The sequence below is a fragment of the Erinaceus europaeus genome, chromosome 16 (genome assembly GCF_950295315.1).
Source record: "Erinaceus europaeus chromosome 16, mEriEur2.1, whole genome shotgun sequence".
Taxonomy (NCBI): Eukaryota; Metazoa; Chordata; class Mammalia; order Eulipotyphla; family Erinaceidae; genus Erinaceus; species Erinaceus europaeus.
In genome coordinates, this window is record NC_080177.1 from 1,926,768 (window position 1) to 1,951,225 (window position 24,458).

Here is a 24,458-nt window from a genome sequence, read left to right on the forward strand (position 1 = left end):
CACATTTTACTCAAATCCACACGGGTCATTCTCAAGGATAAACCATATGTTAGGCCACAAAGACAGCATCAGTAAATTCAAGAGCATTGAAATCATCCCAAGCATCTTCTCAGACCACAGTGGAACTAAACTAACACTTAACAATCAACAAAAGATTAATAATAGTCCCAAAATGTGGAAGCTCAACAGTACACTTCGTAACAACATCTGGGTCAAAGAGGAAATCAAGGAAGAAATCAAAATGTTTCGAGAGTTCAATGAAAATGAAGACACAAGCTATCAAAATATTTGGGACACAGCTAAAGCAGTACTGAGAGGGAAGTTCATAGCTATACAAGCACACATTAGGAAACAGAAAAAGCACAAATAAATAACCTGATTGCACATCTTAAAGACCTAGAAGAAGAAGAAGAAGAAGAACAAAGGAACCCTAAAGCAACCAGAAGGACAGAAATCACTAAAGTTAGGGCAGAAATAAATAACATTGAGAATAGGAAAACCATACAAAAGATCAACTAAAGTAAATGTTGGTTCTTCGAAAGAGTGAACAAAATCGACAAATCTTTAGCCAGATTCACAAAACAAAAAAGGGAGAAGACCCAAATAAATCAGATAGTAAATGAAAGAGGAGATATCACAACAGACACCGCAGAAATTCAACATATCATGCGAGGCTTCTATGAACAACTATATGCCACCAAGCTAGAGAACCTGGAAGAAATGGACGATTTCCTAGAACCCTACCAACTTCCAAAACTAAGTAAAGAGGAAGTGGATAACATGAACAGGCCCATCACAGCTAATGAAATTGAAACAGTTATCAAAAATCTCCCCAAAAATAAAAGTCCTGGACCAGATGGTTTTACAAATGAATTCTACAAAACCTTCAAAGAAGAACTAATACCTCTACTTTTAAAAGTCTTCCAGAAGATTAAAGACACTGGAATACTCCCTGCCAGCTTCTATGAAGCCAACATCACCCTGATACCAAAAGCAGACAGGGACACAACCAAAAAAGGAAACTACAGACCATTATCTCTGATGAACATAGATGCTAAAATACTGAACAAAATTCTAGCCAACCGGATACAGCAGTATATTAAAAAGATTGTTCATCATGAACAAGTGGGGTTTATCCCAGGCATGCAAGGTTGGTTTAATATACATAAATCAATCAATGTGATCTACCACATCAACAAAAGCAAGACCAAAATCCACATGGTCATATCAATAGATGCAGAGAAAGCCTTTGACAAAATACAACATCCCTTTATGATCAAAACACTACAAAAAAAGGGAATAGATGGAAAATTCCTGAAGATAGTGATGTCTATATATAGCAAACCTACAGCCAACATCATACTCAATGGTGAAAAACTGGAAGCATTTCCACTCAGATCAGGTACTAGACAGGGCTGCTCACTATCACCATTACTATTCAACATAGTGTTGGAAGTTCTTGCCATAGCAATCAGGCAGGAGCAAGGAATTAAAGGCATACAGATTGGAAGAGAAGAAGTCAAACTCTCCCTATTTGCAGAGGACATGATAGTATACATGGAAAAACGTAAGGAATCCAGCAAGAAGCTTTTGGACATCATCAGGCAATACAGTAAGGTGTCAGGCTATAAAATTAACATTCAAAAGTCAGTGGCATTCATCTATGCCAACACTAAGCTAAAAGAAATTGAAATCCAGAAATTAATTTCTTTTACTATAGCAACAAAAACAATAAAATATCTAGGAGTAAACCTAACCAAAGAAGTGAAAGACTTGTATACTGAAAACTATGAGTCACTGCTCAAGGAAATTGAAAAAGACACAAAGAAGTGGAAAGATATTCCATGTTCATGGGTTGGTAGAATTAACATCATCAAAATGAATATACTACCCAGAGCCATCTACAAATTTAATGCTATCCCCATCAAGATCCCAAGCACATTTTTTAGGAGAATAGAACAAATGCTACAAATGTTTATCAGGAACCAGAAAAGATCTAGAATTGCCAAAACAATCTTGAGAAAAAAGAACAGAACTGGAGGCATCACACTCCCAGATCTCAAATTGTATTACAGGGCCATTGTCATCAAAACTGCTTGGTACTGGAACATGAATAGACACACTGACCAGTGGAACAGAATTGAGAGCCCAGAAGTGAACCCCCACACCTATGGACATCTAATCTTTGACAAAAGGGGCTCAGACTATTAAGTGGGGAAAGCAGAGTCTCTTCAACAAATGGTGTTGGAAACAATGGGTTGAAACATGCAGAAGAATGAAACTGAACCACTGTATTTCACCAAATACAAAAGTAAATTCCGGGAGTCGGGCGGTAGCGCAGCAGGTTAAGCGCAGGTGGCGCAAAGCACAAGGACCGGCGTAAGGATCCTGGTTCAAGCCCCCGGCTCCCCACCTGCAGGGGAGTCGCTTCACAGGCGGTGAAGCAGGTCTGCAGGTGCCTGTCTTTCTCTCTCCCTGTCTCCCCCTCCTCTCTCCATTTCTCTGTCCAATCCAACAACGAAGGCATCAATAACAACAACAATAATGACTACAACAATAAAACAACAAGGGCAAAAACAAAGGGAAAATAAATAAAAAGAAACAAAAGTAAATTCCAAGTGGATCAAGGACTTGGATGTTAGACCACAAACTATCAGATACTTAGAAGAAAATATTGGCAGAACTCTTTTGAGCATAAATTTCAAAGACATCTTCAATGAAACGAATCCAATTACAAAGAAGACTAAGGCAAGTATAAACCTATGGGACTACATCAAATAAAAAAGCTTCTTCACAGCAAAAGAAACCACTACCCAAACCAAGAGACCCCTCACAGAATGGGAGATCTTTACATGCCATACATCAGACAAGAGTTTAATAACCAATATATATAAAGAGCTTGCCAAACTCAACAACAAGACAATAACCCCATCCAAAAATGGGGGGAGGACATGGACAGAATATTCACCACAGAAGAGATACAAAAGGCCGAGAAACACATGAAAAAATGCTCCAAGTCTCTGATTGTCAGAGAAATGCAAATAAACACAACAATGAGATATCACTTCACTCCTGTGACAATGTCATACATCAGAAAACCTAACAGCAGCAAATGCTGGAGAGGGTGTGGGGTCAAAGGAACCCTCCTGCACTGCTGGTGGGAATGTCAATGGGTCCAACCTCTGTGGAGAACAGTCTGGAGAACTCTCAGAAGGCTAGAAATGGACCTACCCTATGATCCTGCAATTCCTCTCCTGGGGATATATCCTAAGTAACCCAGCATATCCATCCAAAAAGATCTGTGTACACATGTTCTTGGCAGCACAATTTGTAATAGCCAAAACCTGGAAGCAACCCAGGTGTCCAACAACAGATGAGTGGCTGAGCAAGTTGTGGTATATATACACAATGGAATACTACTCAGCTGTTAAAAATGGTGAGTTCACTGTTTTTAGCCGATCTTGGATGGACCTTGAAAAAATCATGTTAAGTGAAATAAGTCAGAAGCAAAAGGATGAATATAGGATGATCTCACTCTCAGGCAGAAGTTGAAAAACAAGATCAGAAAAGAAAACAGAAGCAGAACCTGAACTGGAATTGGCGTATCGCACCAAAGCAAAAGACTCTGGGGTGGGGTGGGTGGGGAGAATACAGGTCCAAGAAGGATTCAGAGGACCTAGTGGGGGTTGTATTGTTATATGGGAAACTGGAGAATGTTATGCATGTGCAAACTATTGTACTTACTGTTGAATATAAAACATTAATTCCCCAATAAAAAAAATTAAGAACAAAAAGGAAAGAAAAAAGAGTTTAGAGAGAGAGAGAGAGAATGTGAGCTGAGCTGTATTTGAACCAAAAAGGGAATAATTCTACAGTTCTGAGTGCAAACATAAGGGTCACATAAGTGTCCCCAAGCCACACCAGAAGCTAATAACGTAAAGACAAAAGAAAGTAGAAAGACACTGGAGTCTGCTCTCAAGGCTTCATGGAAAGTCCTTGGAGTGTGGAGACGCAATTTCAGTGGCACAGGGTATTTCAAAGACACCAAGGCTGGGCTTCCAGGAACAGGGCTCCAGCGAGGACCATCTACCACAATGTTATGGATGAGATATGAAGCAGAAGACACTCTCTCATCCGCCTCAGAAAAAAAGCCTCATCTAATGGAAACTTAATTAAACCTCTTCCATCTATAAAAAGGATCATTTCCACTAGCTGTCTCCTCTGACAGCGCCTTGGGGATTACACGCAGTCAGGACGGGAGGCTCTGAGGACGCGGTGGCGTATGCCACAGCAGAGGGAATTTCTGAAGGAACTCTAAACCCTCAGTGGCGAAGACAGCTAAGATGTGCTAATGGCGCCCGCTTCTGATTCCCAGCTGGTGCCTCTCCTTGCAGTTCTGTGCCCCGACTCAGTGCAGCTCCAGCCTGCCCTGTGCAGGTTCATGGACAGCAGCTGTGTCTGGGCTCTGACTCACTGGCCAGCAGTAATGCAACATGGATGCTGGTACTAAATGTGGCCTTAGCCTTCAAAAAACACTACCAACCAAGCTGGAAGCTGCTTGCTTTCATCCAAACAGAGAGAGGAAGATCTGGCATTTGCAAACACTATCTCTGGGTTCAATTAGTCACTGGGGAGCTCAGGAAGTAGTTAATACATTTAATGTAATTTTCCAAACATAATATACAGAGCTATTTTTGTAGACATAGCGAAGTAAATAAGCAAAGAAGAACTCAGACTTCTAAGCACTCAAAAAAGTTTCCTTTAGGAAAACAAAGTAGGGTTCACCTTCTTTACGCCATGTTGGATGGAGCTTTAGGACATGTTAAGTGAGATGTCAGAAACAAAAGGATGAATATGGGACGATCTGACCCATAGACAGATGTGGAAAAACAAGATCAGAAGGGAAAACACTAAGCAGAACTTGGACTGGAGCTGGTGTAGTGCACCAAAGTCAAGGACTCTGCTTGGGGGGAGTGTTCAGGCCCTGGAACATGATGGCAGAAGGACCTAGTGGAGATGTTATACATGTACAAACTACTGTATTTTGTTGTCAACTGTAAACTATTAGTCCCCAATAAAGAAAAAAAAAAAAAACACGCACAATGTAGGAGGCTGGGTGGTGGTGCACCTGATTGAGCACACGTTACCAGTTGCATGGACCTAGGTTCAAGCCCCTGGTCCCCATTTGCAGGGGAGAAGCTTCATGAGCAATGAAGTAGAAATGCAGGAGTCTATCTCCCCATCCCATCTCAATTTCTGTCTTATCAAATAAATAAAGAAAAAAGCCTTGGAGTGTGTGTGTGTGTTGCATTTGTCCTGCAGGTGCTGAGCCCCAAAGATGACTGGTGGCAAAAATGTAGACAGTAAAATGATTACATTGCACCCGTCTATCTACACGAGCCTACAGAGTTGAGCTCACACACACACACACACACACACACACACACACACACACACACACACACACTCACACACACACACACTCACACACTAACACACACACTCACACACACACTCACACACACACACACACACTCACACACACACTCACACTCACACACACACTCACACACACTCACACACACACTCACACACACACTCACACACACTCACACACACACTCACACACACACTCACACACACACTCACACACACACTCACACACACACACACACACACCTACCTAGTCCATTCAATACTCCAAGAGGTCTAGGAAATACATCTTAATGCTACAACTAAGGCATGGTATTAAATAAAACCTACTGGGTTGGAGGGTACAGACTCTCATGCTTGAAGCTCCAAAGGCTCAGGTTCAATCTCCCACACCGTAAGCCAGAGCCGAGCAGTGCTCTGGTCTCTGTCTCTGGTTAAAATGTAACAAAGGTCAGGCTTGTTGGGTAACAGACGTCAAGGGAGGCTCTGATCAGAGGTAAATAATGTTCAGCAAGTATAAAGTAAAAAGAATGAGAGCGTCCCCATTTACTCTCGAACAGTGACACTGCTTTCTGAGTCTTTATTTTTGTCTGTGCTGAGATAAGCTCCTTTAGAATAGAAACATCACATCTGTAATGTGTGTCAGAGATTCTAGAGACAAAGTCCTCCCACAAGTGAGGAGAGTACATTTATCATGGCCAAACCCTTTTACTGTTGACGTGGTATTTTTCCAGCGACCAGAAGAATCCATTCAAACAGAACTCGTGGTTTCACTGGAGACTACCAGACCTGAAAAGCTTTGGCTCCGCTACCTGCCAGCTGGTGTGGCACCTGGCTCCCCGAGCCCTTGGAACACCTGCCACAATGTCTTCTGTGGGATTGGCTTCTCTTGGTTAGAAGGAATTTTCTCGAGCTAGCTCTTATTTAGTCACAATAGGCCATGCAATTCTCTTGATAGATACCAGAAAGGGAGTGTCCATTTCTGGACTTATCTTTAGTGTGTTACAATAACGCCTCAGGAAGATTTAGTCTTTTTTTTTTTTTTAAATACAGAGAACATTTTATTTGATAGGACAGAAAGAAATTGAGAGGGGAGGGGAAGTAGAGAGTGAGAGACACCTGTAGATCTGCTTCACTGCTCATGAAGCTTCCCAGGGACTTGAAGCCGGGTCCTTGCACATGGTACTGAGTGCCACAGCCCAGCCCCAGGAAGGTTCAGGCTTTCCCCTTGAGAGATGGTCTCTAAAACTAACCGCTTGTCTAAGAACAGCCTGGGCGAGCCTGCTGTTCTGTCTTCCTGACCTCCTGTAACACATCCAACTCTCTTGAAGGCTGGGACTGAATGTGCTCATCTTAGCACCCCCAAAAGAGAGTGTTTCGCACAACAGAGATGAGTTTTCCATGGACTGAGCTGAGGTGGAACCAGGGCACAATGCAGCTGAAAAATGACTATGGGCAATTCGGGAACAGGGCTGCAAGCCCCACTGCCTCCATGGCCTGGTCATCTTAGGCCTCTGTCCCCAGAGGCAAGTGCCTGCCATCCGCTTTGACTCAGGGCTGATCTGTCAGCACACACTTCCAGGTTCGAGTGAAGTATTCTGTTTTTTCTCCTTTTGTTGCCCTTGTTGCTTTTTATTGTTGTGGTGGTTATTACTGTTGTTGTTAGATAGGACAGAGAGAAATGGAGAGAGGAGGGGAAGACAGAAAGGGGGAGATAAAGACAGACACCTGCAGATCTGCTTCACTGCCTATGAAGTGACTCCCCTGCAGGTGGAGAGCCCGGGGCTCGAACCTGGGTCCCTTACACCAGTCCTTGTGCTTTGTGTCACATGCGCTTAACCCGCTGTGCTACCACTCGACACCCCTTCAAGCGAAGTATTCTTAATGCTGTGCGCAGCATGAGGGCTCATGCCCTCATCCTGGGGCCATGGGGATGTGCCTTCTCTCCTGCTGGAAGCTCTACTGTGTACTGAGCAAGATCAAGAAATAAAGAATGTTCTCAGTCCCAGCTCCCGAGTTAGACTCAAGGGCTGGGGAATATGTGTATTTTCACAAGCCTGCCACACAATTCTGACAAGTCCCAGGGTCTGAGGCTATCAGCCCAGAGTGTTTTGGAGTTATAACTACTGACTCCAAGGACCCCTTGCTGTAATCTCTGAACCCTGTAGAGTAAGAGTATCAAGACGTGAGGGAACGGGAACTATTCTTGGATGACCAAGTTCAGGCGTTTCCTCCTTTCTTTCCAGCTGGGGCTTTGTACCTATGTGATCCCACCACTCCTGGCTGCCTCTTCCTACAAAGGTTTAAGGTAGAGAGGGGAGAGACACACGCACAGAGGAGGAAGGGCAGCATAGTACTTGCAGATGGCGCTCCCAGATGAAGCTAGGGACTCGAACCCAGGTCCTGTCACATGAAAAAGTGTGTTTCATGGTCTGGGAGGTGGCACAGTGGATAAAGCACTGGACTCTCAAGCATGAGGTCCTGAGTTCAATTCCCAGCAGCATGTGTACCAGAGTGATGTCTGGTTCTTTTTCTCTCCTCCTATCATTCTCATTAACAAATAAAGTCAAAACAAAACAAAACAAACAAAAAACAGAAAGAAAGGATCAGGAAGGAAGGAAGGAAGGAAGGAAGGAAGGAAGGAAGGAAGAAAGAAAGAGTGTGTGTTTCACCAAGTGGCGCCCTCCAAGTCCCCTCAGTTCAGCTTCCCACTTGGCGCTGTCTTTGGCAGACCTGTCAGCCCCATTTCCAGGTTTGGCACTTACCCTTTAGTATTCCCCGGTGACATGGGGGACAGGGAGGGGCAGGTCCTCTTGGCGGAGGGCTCCTCCTCCTCCTCGTCAGATGAACTGTCGATGGTCAGGTCAATCACCTCCACTTTCTTGTTTTTGTTGGAGGACTGGTGGTGTGACGTCACCTGGTGCTCCAGGGTAGAGCTCAAGCACCCTGTGTGGGGCAGCGGGACAGCGGCACTGAGCCTTGCCCGTGTCCTCAGGGCACTCCTAGCCGAGCCCGCAGGCACCGCCTGGCTATCGCTGGGGCCAGGGCATCAAAGTCAGAGGTGCAAACTAACAGTAGCTGGTTCCCTGAGCTTAAAACTACTTTTTTCTCTGATTGTTAAAGGATTTTCTTTGAAGTTCAGAGTTAGAGCAAACAATGGAAATGCCCACCTCAGAGTAAAACCCGTCCAAGGGCAGGGCCTCTGTCTTACCCAGGCCTCCCTGTACAGTGCCTGATACACTTAGCAAATGCTTTGGTCACATTTGAAAATAGTCATATATCCTTCCAGGCAAAACACAGTAAAAGCCAGGAAAAAATGCAAATGAGAAAGGAATGTTGAAAATCTATCTTAAACCAAATCTGTTAAGAAATTTAAAAGGATACCATTTCAAAAGAATGACTTTTAAAATGACCTTTATTAGATTATGCTAATTTGAAATCTTAAACCATATTTTCAGAACTAGCCACTCCAAAAAAGTGCATTTAAAAGGAATTTTACTACTTCTGAATATTCAATCAAAAAGTTAAGAGTTATCAAGCTATTTCATAAACTGCTGAGTGTTTTTTAAAAACATCAGCATTGTAGTAACGAAAAATCAAGGCTTTGAGCAGCACGGGGAGAACCCCGCCTCGCAGGAGGCCACCACTCACCGTCCACCCCGTTGTAAGAGGCAGAAACTTCCTGCACTTCCTTCTTTGATCTCATGGGTGCCCACGAGCCGTCCTCCTTAAACTGTATTTCATCGCAATCCGTACAGTATTTCAGGATCTCCATAAACAAGCTATAAGAAACAAATAGTCCTTCACAAATCCCATCCTTAACGAAGATAGATTAGACTCACAGCTTCTATGTTTTGTGCAAGTATGAAGGAGAAACAGGCACATTGTACTTATTCTGAGAAGAGCTAAATGGGGGAGTAACGGGAGTGTGAGAAATAGTGTGTCACCGTAAGAAACGAAGCTCCTAAAGGCATGTAATAATATGGGGCTGGTAAGGAAAAGTGCAACGGTCGGGAAAACTCTTCACTTCAGAAATATGCTTCTGTGTGTGTGGTGGGCAGTGTCATGGTGATGTTACGAACACTGATTTTTATTTTTTTAAAGCCAGGTTCTTCTGGCAATAAGCACATCTACTGACCATACTTTGGCACCATGCAGCGGTACAAAACACAGGCTTCCTACTGTGCTTGGAAAAGCCATGACGAATTCTTGCACAGAACAGCACAGAAAAAAACGTCATGACTTCTCTGACAGCCCAATAGATGGACATCATACAGACGTCTAAAATAAGTAAGTAATAAAAGATTTAAGGAGCCTGGTCCCACCGCCCTGATTCAAGTTTCAGTGCTGCGGTCTCTTTCACTCTCTCTTCTTGAATTTTTAATTGTCTTTATTTATTTAGACAGAGACAGCCAGAAATTGCGAGGAAGGGAGAGGTAGAGAGGGGACGGCCACTTCAGACTCCCAGGAGAAGCCCTGAGGCTACATACCCGTCAATGATGAGGTGCTCGTAGGGGGCTTTCTTGTCGCACACAGGACAAACCCACGTGGGCTTCTTCTCATTCATCTGGATGTACAGAGTCGCATCAAAACACTGCAGGTGAGAACACGTGAGAGCCCGACATGGAATGGTCAGCCGCATTTTACCAAGCTTTAAAAGAGGAAGATGCAAGTATTAGATATCTGTTACTCTGAATCAAAGTCTACCGCATTTTCACGATCTTTTCATGAAGTCTTCCTCTTTTGTTGATACAGGACATGAAACATTTTCTGAGAAATACCTACCAGTTAAAATATATCTATATTTGAAACAGGGACTATGAGAAATTGGCAATGAGGATTACTCCACCACACAGCACGCCACAGCTCCCAGAGACTCAGGGATGGTGGCAGTTAAGAGGTACATGAGCACAGGCAAAATTGTCTAATTATGTGCAATTTTCCAGGGAAACCACTTTTTTTTTTTGCCTGCAGGGTTATCGCTGGGGCTGGTGCCGGCACTAGGAACCCACCGCTCCTGGCGGCCATTTGCCCCGTTTTGTTGCCCTTGTTGTTGTCGTTATTACCATTGTTGTCATTGCCCTTGTTGTTGGATAGGACAGAGAGAAATCGAGAGAGGAGGGGAAGACAGAGAGGGGGAGAGAAAGATAGACACCTGCAGACCTGCTTCACCGCCTGTGAAGCGACTCCCCTGCAGGTGGGGAGCCGGGGGCTCAAACTGGGATCCTTGTGCCAGTCCTTGTGCTTTGCACAATGTGCGCTTAACCCACTGCGCTACCGCCCAGCCCCCCAGAGACCTCTTTCTATTTATCCAATTCTTTTTTTTTTTTTTTTTTTTCCCTCCAGGGTTATTGCTGGGCTCGGTGCCTGCACCATGAATCCACCGCTCCTGGAGGCCATTTTTTCCCCCTTTTGTTGCCCTTGCTGTAGCTTCGTTGTGGTTATTATTATTACCCTTGTTGACGCAATTCGTTGTTGGCTAGGACAGAGAGAAATGGAGAGAGGAGGGGAAGACAGAGGGGGAGAGAAAGATAGACACCTGCAGACCTGCTTCACCGCCTGTGAAGCGACTCCCCTGCAGGTGGGGAGCCGGGGGCTCGAACCGGGATCCTTACGCCGGTCCCTGCACTTTGCGCCACATGCGCTTAACCCACTGTGCCACCGCCCAACCCCCCTATTTATCCAATTCTTAAGAGCCTTATTCCAAGATTTAAAGTATGAAGAAGCTTTTTTAAAAATATATTTTTTATTTATTATTGCATAGACAGAAATTGGGAGGAATGGGGGAGATAGAGAGGAGACAGAGACAACTGCAGTCCTGCTTCACCACTTGTGAAGCTTTCCCCCTGCAGGTGAGGGCCAGTGGCTTGAACCTGGGTCGTTGAGCACTGTAATGTGTTTGCTTAAGTAGGTGTGCTGTTGCCTAGTTCCCAGTATTAAGAATCATAAGGGGGGAGTCGGGCGGTAGTGCAGCCGGTTAAGCGCACGTGGCGCAAAGCTCAAGGACCGGCGTAAGGATCCCGGTTCAAGCCCCCGGCTCCCCACCTGTAGAGGAGTCGCTTCACAAGCGGTGAAGCAGGTCTGCAGGTGTCTTTCTCTCCCCCTCCTCTCTCCATTTCTCTCGGTCCTATCCAACAACAATGACATCAATAACAACAATAACTACAACAATAAAACAAGGAATAAACAACAAAAGGGAATAAATATTAAAAAAAAAGAAGAAGAAGAAGCTTAAGTGGGTCAAGAAAACAGCTCAACATGTTAGGACATAGTATTAATATGCCTGAGCCTTTAAGATCCCAGGTTCAACCCCAGGCATCACTATATGCCAGAATGGAATAGTACTCTGGTCTCTTTCTTGCTCATAAAGTTAAGTACGTGTCTCAGCTGGTAGAGCATAGAACTTGTATGAGGCTCCCACTTCAGTGACATCCTGGATTCTCTCATGTAAAACTTTCACATGTATAAATACATACAATCATGGTCCAGGAGGTGGCACAGTGGATAAGGTATTGGACTCTGAAGCATGAGGTCCCGAGTTCAATCCCTGGCAGCACATGTACCAGAGTTATGTCTGGTTCTTCCGCTCTCTCCTCCTATCTTTCTCACTAATAAATAAATAAAATATTTTAAAAAATACATACAATCTTTCTTTTTAAAGAATCTTATGATGCCGAGGTCAGGAGGTAGTTGCATGTCTAAGGATGATACCTGTACCACACATGCTAGAAATGAGTGATTCCCACTCTCTCTTGTGAGAATACATAAACCTTCCCTTGCCCACCCTGGGGTGGGGGGGGGGGGAAAGACCACCAGGGCCAGGCAGTATAGAAGCCATATCCTCTTTCAACAACATTGAAGGCCAACATTTTTCACATATCTGTGAGCTTGGGGGAAAAAAAGGCCAGAAAAAGGGTAGGAGTTAAACAAGGAAAATATTCTTGATTTAGAGGAATGTCAGGGAAATGTGCCGTTTCCTAGTCTACCAGGGAAATTAACTGTCACCCCCTGTCCCCTGTCCCCTGTCCCCATTACTGTTCTGGCACCAGCGACTTACTGGGCCACCTGGAAAGGCGGTTAGCTTTTCTGGACCGACTGTGCCTCCTACTCTTCAGCAGCACAGCTCCCTCCTGGCGCAGACAGGATGCGGTGCCGGGCAGCAAAGGAGCAGGGCTGTGCCAGGAGGCCCAGGGGAGGGAGTGCACAGCCACTCAGCGCAGCCAGCAGGGACACACACTGAAAACGGAAGCCCCTTGGGAGTCGGGCGGTAGCGCAGCGGGTTAAGCGCACGTGGCACGAAGCGCAAGGACCAGCATAAGGATCCCGGTTTGAGCCCAGCTCCCCACCTGCAGGGGAGTCACTTCACAGGCGGTGAAGCAGGTCTGCAGGTGTCTGTCTTTCTCTCCCCCTCTGTCTTCTCTTCCTCTCTTCATTTCTCTCTGTCCTACCCAACAACGACATCAATAACAACAACAATAAAAAAAAAACAAACCCCGAGGGCAACAAAAAGGGAATAAATAAATATTAAAAAAAGAAAACAGAAGCCCCCTTCTCTGCTCTAGCTCTGTGCTGCACACGGCTACAACACTCTCTCCCAGTGTCCCCTCAAGCCGCACACCAGGCCCACACCCTCATCTGGGGCCCGTGGGGATGTGCCTTCCTCCTGCTGGAAGATGTGCTGTGTGCTGAGCTGGGTCAAGGGCTCAGGCTGAGGGTTTGAGGAAGGGGTGCAGGCTGTGTGCAGTAACTTATGACAAGGCAGCCTGGCACGTGCTTGGGAGTTAGGTGGCCCAGGTGTGAATCTTGGCCCCGGAACTAACCGTGGGAAGCCTCAGTATTATTCAGTCTCTTTGAACACCAGTTTTGAAAAACAGGGCAAAGTGACTTTACCTGTGAGAGGTGGAAAGTCACAGTATGCTCACTGCAATGAAGCTGGTGCAAAGTACTCAGAATATGCCCCCCAATTCTCAGTCAAGCTTGAAACGCCTGCCTGCAGTCCCCTGCAGCCGGGAAAGCCGCCTACACTCGGCCCAGCTTTCTGGTACTCCATGCCCACAGAGCAGCATCAGCTGTGGGGACCGGACTTGCACAAGTGCCTGATGAAAAGGCAAAAGGAACTAGTTCTCATCACAGACAGATTACCTCTTCACCAGGAGCCAACACGAAGTGTGTTAGTCCAGCTCCTAAATAATCATCTGGCTGGTGGTACTAAAATCACTTTTTAGCCAGACCTAAACTAACCTATAAAGTGCAAATTATTACCTGAGTGGTACTTTTGCCACTATTCTAAGTAGACAAATTGCTGAGTAACATCCTAGACAAATACAGTCCTAGTAGCCAAGGTTCTTATACTGTAGAACTAGTAGGCCACTTCTGACAGTAAGAGACAACAGATAAGAAATATGAGATTGGGGTGGGGGAGACAGCATGGTGGGTATGCAAGAAGATTCTCATGCTTGAGGCTCCAGGTTCAGTCCCCCCATATCACCGTTAAGTTAGAGCTGAACAGTGCTCTGGTAAAAGGGGGGGGGGGGATGATTTTTTTCCTCCTTCAAACCTAAGGTGAGAACTTAAACTCTGACGAGGAACTCATCTGCAGGCCTTCATCAGGCATGCCTTTATCCCTCCAATGTCCAGCCCTTGGTTATCTTTCTGGTGAGAGAACAATTCTCAGGTGACCGTAACGGCAAGCTTCCTTATAGAGCTGAAGAGCACTGCTTCATGAATGGCGTGGGAACGATGTCGATGTGAACACGAAAGCAGAGACCACTTTCAAGTGCACCTTTACTAGCCCGCATGCAAATGCACTGCTTCAAAGAGTCAGAACTGCTATGTGGCAATGCTCTTTGAATGTAATTACTTGCAAAACAACCACAAGTTTCTAAATGCTTACATGAGAAATGGACACCGCTTCCTCTAAACTGACGTCAGGAGAGAAGCTGAGTTGGACCATCTCTCTCTCTCTCTCTCTCAATTACAACCCCCCACCACAATTCTTTATAGGACATGGTAAATGTTTATATCACTGGCAGATAAACACATTGAAAGCCACTCTCAGGTAAGCTTCCTAGTGCCACTAACCTCACTATAGCATAACAGTGCTATGACTGAGCGGTGGCACACTGGAGTAAGCCGTGGACTCTCAAGCATGAGGTCCCAAGTTTGATCCCCCAGGACCATACATGCCGGAGTGATGGTCTGATTTTTCTTTACTTCTCCTCCTCTCTCTCATAAATAAGTAAAGCAATCTTTTAAAAACATGACAGTGCTGTGCTAGTAATTGGAGCTGCAAGAGAAAATATCTAGATATAAATTCAAACTCATTTGTGTCAAAAGGAACCTAAAACATGAATAAAATATGTATTTTCTCCTTGTAAAAAGTGTGATACTGAGAATAGTTTCACAGCTTTGTCATCGTCTTTGTAGTAAATATTTCATAAATAAATTTCCAGAATGTTTTTCTTCTATCAAGTCACTATATTTACAGCATTCTTTATGCTCTATTTTTAATAAAACAAACCCCCCAAATTCCCAAACAGCAAAAACACTTTTAATTATTTTCATTGCCTATAGCTAAATGGCACAGAAAAGCCAAACTCGTTTGTTTTGGGCTATGTATAACTCAAGAGCAATTCCAATGCACCGCCAGACACATTTACATATTTCAAAGAGAACAAATCTCTTTTATTATTCTATAAATATGACATATAGATGAGTTGTCATTACTAAGTTTTAGAGTCAAACACCCCTAAAATATATGGTCTTATTGTTTCCGAATAATTGTGCAGGCTTGTCTCTCTAGTGAAAGAGAGACCCATGAAAGAATTATAATCATGGGGAGGGAGGGAGTTGTGCTTTTCTATAATCTGGATTCTGAAAGAAGATGTTGATTCGAGTTAACTTGCTAAAATTTTTGACAAAAAATTAAGGGGAGATAGAAAGGACATGGACAGAAAAATTAAAACCTGGCCCACTAAATTAAGAAGAGCCAGAGGCAACATCTGACTACAGTTTTCTATTGATATAAAGACCACCAGGACTATAAAGTCAAAACCAGTTCTACAAATAAAAGCAAGATGCATATATAACCTAATGCTCAGTAGGGAAGTTTCTCATCGAAACCCTCCACCAGGAGCTCAGGCGCTGGAGTGGGGGCAGTTGCTGGCTTCTCAAGCGGGAGATGCAGGGTCTGACTCCCAGCCTCGCGTCAAACAGGAAGGCGCTGGGGCTCTCCTCCTCTCTCACTAAGAAAATAATAAAATTAATCTTAAACAAAACCAACCAACCAACCAACCCTGGCCTCCTCGGAGATACCCGCAGCCCTGCTTCACCATGTGTGAAGCTTCCCCGGAGGCAGCTGGGACCAGGGGCTTGAACTAGGTCCTCGCGCACTGTAACGCGAGCCCACAGCTAGATAGATGCACCACCACCTGGCCCCCCGGTCAGTCTTTTTAATCGTGGTAAAAACACAGCATCCACTTTCCTATCTTTTTAAATCCGGAGCCCTGCTCAGCTCAGGCTGCTGCCGCTGCTGGTGCTGGGGACTGAACCTGGCCAGGCTCAGGCATGAGTCTTTGCGTAACTATCGTGCTGTCTCCCAGCCTACAACTTTCCTATCTTAACGGCTTTTAAATGTGCCACTCAGCACTGCTGTTCTCTACATTACCATCATAACAGTAAAATGCTACACACGCTAAATACCAATCCCTCCACGTGCCCCAGCCCTTGGTCACCAAATTCCCACTTTCGTCTCTGACTGCCCACTTCAGAAACTTCATGAGTTGGAGGCACACAGTAGTCCCACCTTATGGCTGGTCTGCTTTGTTCATAATCCTTGAGGTTCCCTCATGGTGGAGGAGACCACAGAGCTTCTTTTCAGGCTGCATAACATTTGGTGGTTCACACACATATTCTTTACCGGCTCTTGTCGTGGGTGTGGGGGCTGCTTCCACCTCTCAGCTGTTGAGTAGGGTGGTAGCAGCCAGGGGTGTTTAAACCGTCTTCTTGAGATTCTGCTCTCAATTCTTCCAGCTACAGACCCAGAAGAGGAACTGAGTGACATCACCTGGGCCTTCCATTTGGGGAGATTTTCAAGGACTGCTTCAGTTCCAGTCACAGATGTGCTCATCTCCGACTGCTTCTCGAGTCAGTCTTAGGAGGCCGGATGTTTCTAGGAATAGGAATGTGTCCATCTCTCCTAGATCACCCCATTTGCTGGCACCTAATTGTTCACAGTAGTCTTTACGATCCTTTGTATTTATGCAATGTTGTTTGTAGTGTATACTCTTACATTTCTCATTGTAGCTAGCTGAGTATTTGCTTTTGTTTCTAGTCTAAGTGTTATTAGGAAAAAAAAAAAAAAACCCTCACCAAATCTTGGTCTTTAATTTTCATCACTTCCTCCCCCTTTGATGCCACTGGGTTTATTTTATTTATCTATTTATTTACTTTTAGTTTCTGAAGATATAATTTCAGTGGCTGACCTGAGACCACCTCCCCCCTTCGGAAGCCAGGGGAAGAACTCAGAGAGCAAATGCCCCCTTCCTCACTGAAATACGTCCCAGCCCTTCTCCTTTTTGATGTTCATACCTACTATTAGAAATTCCCCTTTCCACTCCTGCGGCTGTGCTTCACTATCATTTATGTTGAGATATTTTATAAATTCTCTTGGCACTTCTTTCTTTAAACAAAAATATATTGCTGTCAAAGAGAGAAAGAGTGGCACGTAGAGTTTCTGAGGACTGAATCTAGGACCTCCGAGGTTTCAGACATGCAAACCCACCGGTGAGCTGTCAGTACGCTTTTTCCTGCCTTCCCCACCCCATGATTTCTTCTCTGACCCGATGATTGTCTGAGAGTATGTTTCTTAATTTCCACATATTTGAAGAATTTATTTCTGCTGTTAAATTCTAGTTTCATTCACTGTGGTCAGAGAAAATACTGTGTATGAGTTTAATCTTCTTTTTTTAAACCACAGCACTCCTCAGGTCTGGCTTATGTTGGTGTAGGGATTCGAACCTGGGACCTCAGGAGCATCAGACATGAAGGCCTTTAGCATAACCGCTACACTCCCCCACCTCCTTTCTATACCCTAGCACATGGCCTGCACCTTGGAGATTATTCTAATGCACCGAAGAATGTGGACCCTGCTGGTGGCTGGGGGGCATTCTGTGTGAGTGTGTGTGTGTGTGTGTGTGTGTGTGTGTGTGTGTGTGTGTGACAGAGAGAGTGTGTGTGTGTGCGTGTGTGCACCTGATGTGCAGCTGTCTGATTCCTGTACTACCTCACTGATCCACCTAAAGAAGAGCCATTGCCAAAGCGGGGGCTGGAGAGCTCGACTGCAATACTATCTATTCCTCCCTCCAGTTCTGTCAAAGTCCGTACCATATATTTGGCATCAATTCTTAACTAAAAAGGCAAAAACAGAAAACAAAAACTCAGAATTGAAGTATTTTCTCTAAGAAAAAAGTTGACTAGTAAGTAGTAAGAAATGGGAACCAAACGATAAGACTCCATGGTCGCTAAGTCACTGTGCTTCCCCTGAAACTGCTACAAGTCTATTAATGAAAAGGAAATCCCTTAGCAATTACAGATTTTCTTTATAAAGAACCGCTAACTTTATGACATTATAAATTGATGTGTTAAGGACTTTTTCATAGTGTGAGCTCCTTAGAGTTTCCAAAAGACTGAGACATGGGACATTAACACTTCATTTCTGTTTAAATCCCTCTTTTGTCTAAGAACGCAATAGCGTTACCACAGATTAGAAGGATTTCAGTCTCAGAAACTTCCAATGGGCCACCTCAACAGCCCAGACAAACCAGGGAACAGCTGTGTCCTCTCATTCTCCATACCTTCTCCGGGTTTAGAGACCACAGACATGAGTATAGGACAAAAGGTAACCAAAACGTCAGAGTAGTTCACTGTTCATTTTCCACTCCTGTAGTCTGAAAGCGAAATTCAGCTACCAGCCCTATTAATAATGCATCAAGTTTCAAGCTAAGTAAGAAATAAACCTGAACAACATATGCGTTTGAAATTTTTCACTGTTCAGTTTGATCATTCGCTATATTTTGGGGTCTTATTTATTTTGTACAAATGACTAATTTTGACTTCATTTTCTGGTTTAAAATACTGCTATCTGCACAGCCAGTTCAGTTACTCAAGCTAAACAGAATCGTTTTTAGTTAGTGGATTCTTAGTGCAGTCTTCTTGGTCAAAGGGTTACTTAGAAGGGTATTTTTAAAAGTAAAATTTGCGTCTGTGGTTATACTACCCAGAACATGCCTGAGCGGCTCACCTATCTGAAAAAGTAAAATTCTTATGAATACTTAGAGGTGACAAGTATTTCTTATTTTCAGAGCTTACACTTGAGTCCGAGACAGTCATTAACTGCAAGTAATATTTAAATACATCTTCTGTGGAATTTCTTTTTGCTGTTAATTTTGTAAACTTGCTTAGATCATACCATCTATGACTAGATAGTAAAATCCATTTTGTGCCAATGGCAACAAAAGCAGGGAACATTTTAAAAGTAAACAGAATCCTCAAATGTTAGAAATACTTAATAACAAGAGAAATATATGTGAGATCTGCTGAGGGGAAAGGCTGTGAGCAGACACTTACCGGACACAGCAGAGAAACCCTCAGGCTGGTCGTAGCTATTTCACTGTCAGGATCCGCAGTCAATTTCTCCTTAACTGATGTTCATTGAGGAGAAAACACACACACAGAACAAACTATTAAAGATACATCACAAATGTAACATAAAGAAAAAAAGAGATGAACTTTTTACAAAGTTTTAAAAAATCTGCTCAAGCATTTTCCAATCAGCTGAAGGCAGATACAAAGCAATCACACACCTCCTTTATGTCTACACTGCGCGGAAGGGGAACAGTCATGCATCTCCCGACTGAGCACATTCCTCCACACACGTCCTTTATGACGGGAATTTCGGTAGCAGTCTGATACAGTCAGTTGATGGGGAATTTTTCTTTAAGACTCTAAGACACCTGATACATTTTCTGTTCTTGCAACAATGACAAGACTGTTTTTAAAGGAATCAATACAGTGCAATTATAAAACTAAAACTGAGGTACAGGTGGTGGTGCTCCTGCTGGAGAGCCAGTGACACCATGTGCAGGGACCTTGGCTCAGGCCCCAGGCCCCACCTGCAATGCGGAAGCTTCACCAAATGTATCTGTTTCTCTGTCTTCCTTTTTGCTCTCAATTTCTGTCTTGGCCCAATAAGTAATACATTAAAAAAAAAAAACAAACACTAAAATGAAAATATTTTCAACAGCTTGGATAATAAAATATTGTAAAACACATAAATTCTAACTCCAAACTATGAGAGTAAAAACGCTTTGGGGTGCTAGTTATCTGTAGTCCTATTATGATGCCGAGAAAGTGGATGGATACCCATCTCTGAGCTTAATGTTACTCACAGCATAAGAAGCGGATGACAGATCATCTGTGCCTCACTTAGTTCCCACTCCGGCACATCTAGTGGAGGCACATACTGTGGGCATACTGTCAGTAATCTCACAGGGCCCTGACACTTCTCAGTGCAGACTCAAGGGAGCTGTGACTTCTCAAAGTCTCAATTACAAAACTTCAATTAAATTTCAATGTAAAAAGAATGAAAGTGCTTCACTGTAATATTCCAGTAATTATACTAACAGTAACCTTCAAGCCTCTATGTCTAAGAGGGCCCCATGTGGAGTGGGGGTGTGCACAGTCGATCATGGAATTTCAGAGGCGAGGCCCGTGACCAGAGAGTGAACATATGGCAGAGTGGAGAAAAACGGGGAGAAGAAAGGGGACCTAAATATGGAAGGATGGTTTCTGAGAGACATCTGCCTTACTCATGAATATTTACAAGAATGAAGAGACCTTCCTTTAGTTAACACGATCAAATTGTCCCTCGATTAAACACGGTGGGTTCTGGGGTGACAGTTCAGTCCTCAGATCTCAAGTAAGCTGCCCATGGGAAATAGCTGCACAGTCTCGTAACTCCTAATTGGTCACTGAATCCGGGTGGAGAAGGAAGATCCCCAGTGAGTAAAAAGCTCTGAATGCAATTCTTTTTTTAAAAAATATTTTATTTATTTATTAATGAGGAGGAGAGAGAAAGAGCCAGACATCACTCTGGTACATGTGCTGCCAGGGATTGAACTCAGGACCTCATGCTTGAGAGTCCGATGCTTTATCCACTGCGCCACCTCCCGGCCCACTGAATGCAATACTGATGCCAGATGACAGCTTGTTCCTGGACCTGAAATTCCAGTGTCCAGGTGCCCCCTGCCCCAGCCCCATATACTCTGCCGTTACAGATGAGCCCTGGTCAGTCCTCTCTAGGTCTAGGAAAGGTGCATTCTGGGCTGACTTTATTGCAGACAGAGGCTGGGGGGAAAGACATCTGGGCAGACTGCAAGTCCCAGCACCAAAGCTTCCTTCAGCTCCATGGCAGTCATGCTCAAACATGTGTCACAGCATGGCCAAGCAGCAAACTATCCAAATGAGCTATTTTGCTGGCCCAAGAATGTTCTCTTTTTAGAGGTAAGAAATAATTGCCATACTAAATAAACATACACACAGAACTTTAACTTAGTCCCTAACCATTCTACCTTCCTACACCAGCCACCCCTCCGGCACAGTGACCGACCTCAGGCTCCAACTCAGCAAACGTAAAGTTCAGTGAAACAAACAGATAATACTATCGACCTTATGCAAAAACAAAGTTCAGGCTTAGTACTCTGAAAAGAAATTGAAAAAGGAGCAATCCAAAGGAGTAGCTAAGGATGCTGGGTCCATGGATGGTGCACCTGGCTACAATGCACAAGGATACAGGTTCAAGCTCCTGGTCCCCACCTGCAGAGGGAAAGCTTTGCAGGTGGTGAAGCAGTGCTACAGGTGTCTCTCTCTCCCTTTACCTATCTCCCCCATCACTATCAATTTCTGGCTGTCTCTATCCCATAAATAAAGTTAACAATTTAAAAAAAGAATTAGAAGAAGGAGGAGGAGGAGAAGGAGAAGGAGAAGGAGGAGAAGGAGAAGGAGGAGGAGGAGGAGGAGGAGGAGAAGGAGGAGGAGGAGGGGGGAGGAGGAAGAGGAGAAGGAGGAGGAGGAGGAGAAGGAGGAGAAGGAGGAGGAGGAGAAGGAGGAGGAGAAGGAGGAGGAGGAGAAGGAGGAGGAGGAGAAGGAGGAGGAGAAGGAGGAGGAGGAGGAGGAGGAGAAGAAGGAGAAGGAGGAGGAGGAGGAGAAGGAGGAAAAGGAGGAGAAGGAGGAGGAGGGGGAGGAGGAGGAGAAGGAGAAAGAGGATAAGGAGAAGGAGGAGGAGGAGAAGGAGGAGAAGGAGGAGAAGGAGGAGAAGGAGGAGAAGGAGGAGAAGGAGGAGGAGGAGGAGAAGGAGGAGAAGGAGGAGGAGGAGGTGGAGGAGGAGGAGAAGGAGAAAGAGGATAAGGAGAAGGAGGAGGAGGAGAAGGAGAAAGAGGATAAGGAGGAGGAGGAGGAGGAGAAGGAGGAGAAGGAGGAGAAGAAGGAGGAGAAGGAGGAGGAGGAGAAGGAGAAAGAGAATAAGGAGAAGGAGGAGAAGGAGGAGGAGGAGGTGGAGGAGGAGGAGAAGGAGGAGGAGGTGGAGGAGGAGGAGGAGAAGGAGAAGGAGGAGGAGGAGGTGGAGGAGGAGGAGAAGGAGGAGAAGCAGAAGCAGAAGGAGGAGGAGGAGAAGGAGGAGGAGGAGGAGGAGGAGGAGGAGGAGAAGCAGAAGCAGGAGGAGGAGGAGGAGGAGGAGAAGCAGAAGCAGGAGGAGGAGGAGAAGTAGTAGCAGTTAGTCTGAGCTAGGCCACCGTGCTGCTCTGGCCCTCAATTTCCCCACTTGTAGAGCAGGAGGGTACCAGTAGTGCACAGCAGTATTCTAAGGATTCAAAGTCTTCTTGGAGAGAAGCTCTCAGCCCCTGCTAGCGCCTCGGCTGGCCTGGGCTGAATGTAGTATACACATCCATCTGTGGACAAGTGGTATATCCCCAATAGTCACGTGTCCCTTCGCAAGGACAGTTTGGTCGACAGCAGACTGCATGCTGACAGTGGCCCTGACAGGGTCCGCCACGCAGCACCTGGGTGTAGCAGGCTGACTATTCGGGCTCCTGTAAGTGCATTCTGGTGCTCATGCCGCACTGACGTCACTCAGCCTTGCGTTCCCAGAACACGGCCCTCGGGGAAGTCACACTCAATGACACGAACACTGGGTGTCCCACGCAGCAACACGCCGGCTCTCGGTGGGCCCCGCGATTCAAGTCCAGGTAGTTAAACTCCTCTCAGCAATGCTCAAGCTTCAGCCTACACATCTTGTACATTTTTTTGTACAACACATTTCTAATATTTCATGACTCTGGATTTTACAATAAACTTTAAAATTTTCAGTTTCCAATTATTCATTGCTAATAGAACTACAATAGATTTTTATGTATTGAGTGAGCTTTGCAAACCTTGCTAAATTTATGTATTTCTAGTAACATTTTTGTAGGTTCCATGAGTTTTCTACATAAACAACAAAGTGATCTTCAAAGAGACAGTAAGTGCTCAGCGCTCAGCTGCCTCTCGTTGCTGTTTGTGCTGATCAGCTCTGGAGAGCAATACTGACCAGCCGCATTAACACATTTTCTGGGATGCATTGGATCGACCTTCTCGTGGTGCATCCCGTGAGTCCCCATTCATTGAGGAAACTGACGATCCTTCCTAGCCGACTGAATCCACATGGATCCCAGTCACTTTCAAAGCCGGCAACAAGCAGCTCCTGACAGCTTTCAACCTGACACTGTTGACTGGCTACGGAAGAAGAGCAAACGCCAGAAGAAGAAGAACACATTTTCTAGGTGGTTCCCAACTTCCACAGCATTAATTAGGATACCAGCCACTGGCTTTCTGCAAATACCTGCTTCATTACACCGAGGCGGTTCCTTTTTCTTTCTACTCTGCCAAGAGATCTTTATCACGAGTAGTTACCGAACCTGGCTGAGTGCTTTTTCTGCATTTAGAGATGATCCTATTCTCATTTTCAGTTTGATGAGAAGGTGAATTACATTGATTTTCAAATACTGCATTAGTCTAATGCTCCTAGAATAAGCTGTCCAGGTACTATCTTTTTACAAACTGGAGTTAAAACAATTTCTGAAAAAGCAAACCGAAACTGAACCTACAACTTTTGAGTTGAGCCTGTGGGATTAACACAAGAACACACATGCAGGGCCGTGGAAAGTAACTGTCCACAAGTACAGATCTGATTTTGAGAGAGAGAGATGTCAAGGATAACTCTGCGGAGGAAAAGTCTTTCAGCAGATGCTGCTTGGCTATCTGTGAGGAGAGATGAAGACCTAGTCTGACCTTGCATCATAGGGAAAAGTAGAGGAAACCGTCTGTAATCTCTGAGTAGGCAAAGACTTCACAGAACACAAAAGAGTGTAGCATAAAAAGCAAGGGGGAAGGCAAGTACAAAAAGCTGAAAAAACAGATCTGAAAAGACATTCCAAAGAAGCTGTAGGGCAAGCGACTAAGCATGTGAAAAGACGCTCACTGTCTATAGCTACTAGGGAAATGCCAATCAAATCCTTGTGGTGATGCCGGACGGGCTAAAAGGAGGTAACAGGACAGTACCCAGCACTAAGGCCGGGGAGCAACTCAAAAACTCCAACCACGGTTGTCGGGGATGCAAAGATGATACCTGCACTTCAGAAGAAACTACTGAACCAGGAGGCAGGTGGTAGCGCAGCGGGTTAAGCGCATGTGGCGCAAAGTGCAAGGACCGGCATAAGGATCCCGGTTTGAGCCCCCGGCTCCCCACCAGCAGGGGAGTCGCTTCACCGGTGGTGAAGCAGGTCTGAAGGTGTCTGTCTTCCCCTCCTCTCTCCATTTCTCTCTGTCCTATCCAACAACCACACAGGTAACTACAACAATAAAACAAGGGCAACAAAAGGAAATAAATTTTTTTTTAAAAAAGAAACTACTAAACCATTTCTCTGCCCCCATCA

At 44.8% G+C, this 24,458-nt stretch overlaps 1 protein-coding gene across 4 annotated transcripts in view; it reads right to left on the reverse strand.

Moving 5' to 3' along the window:
* The window catches only part of PIAS1 (protein inhibitor of activated STAT 1), a 113,461-nt gene that overhangs the window by 9,498 nt on the left and 79,505 nt on the right, over positions 1–24,458 (reverse strand). For 3 of the 4 annotated variants that reach the window (XM_060175638.1, XM_060175640.1, XM_060175637.1), the window contains 4 exons: positions 19,060–19,133; positions 9,924–10,084; positions 9,085–9,215; positions 8,199–8,379 (listed from right to left, as the gene is read on the reverse strand). In XM_060175638.1, the coding sequence (XP_060031621.1) occupies positions 8,199–8,379; positions 9,085–9,215; positions 9,924–10,084; positions 19,060–19,133 (547 nt within the window). The remainder of the gene's footprint in view (positions 1–8,198; positions 8,380–9,084; positions 9,216–9,923; positions 10,085–19,059; positions 19,134–24,458) is intronic. The other variant, XM_060175639.1, reaches the window with a different exon arrangement.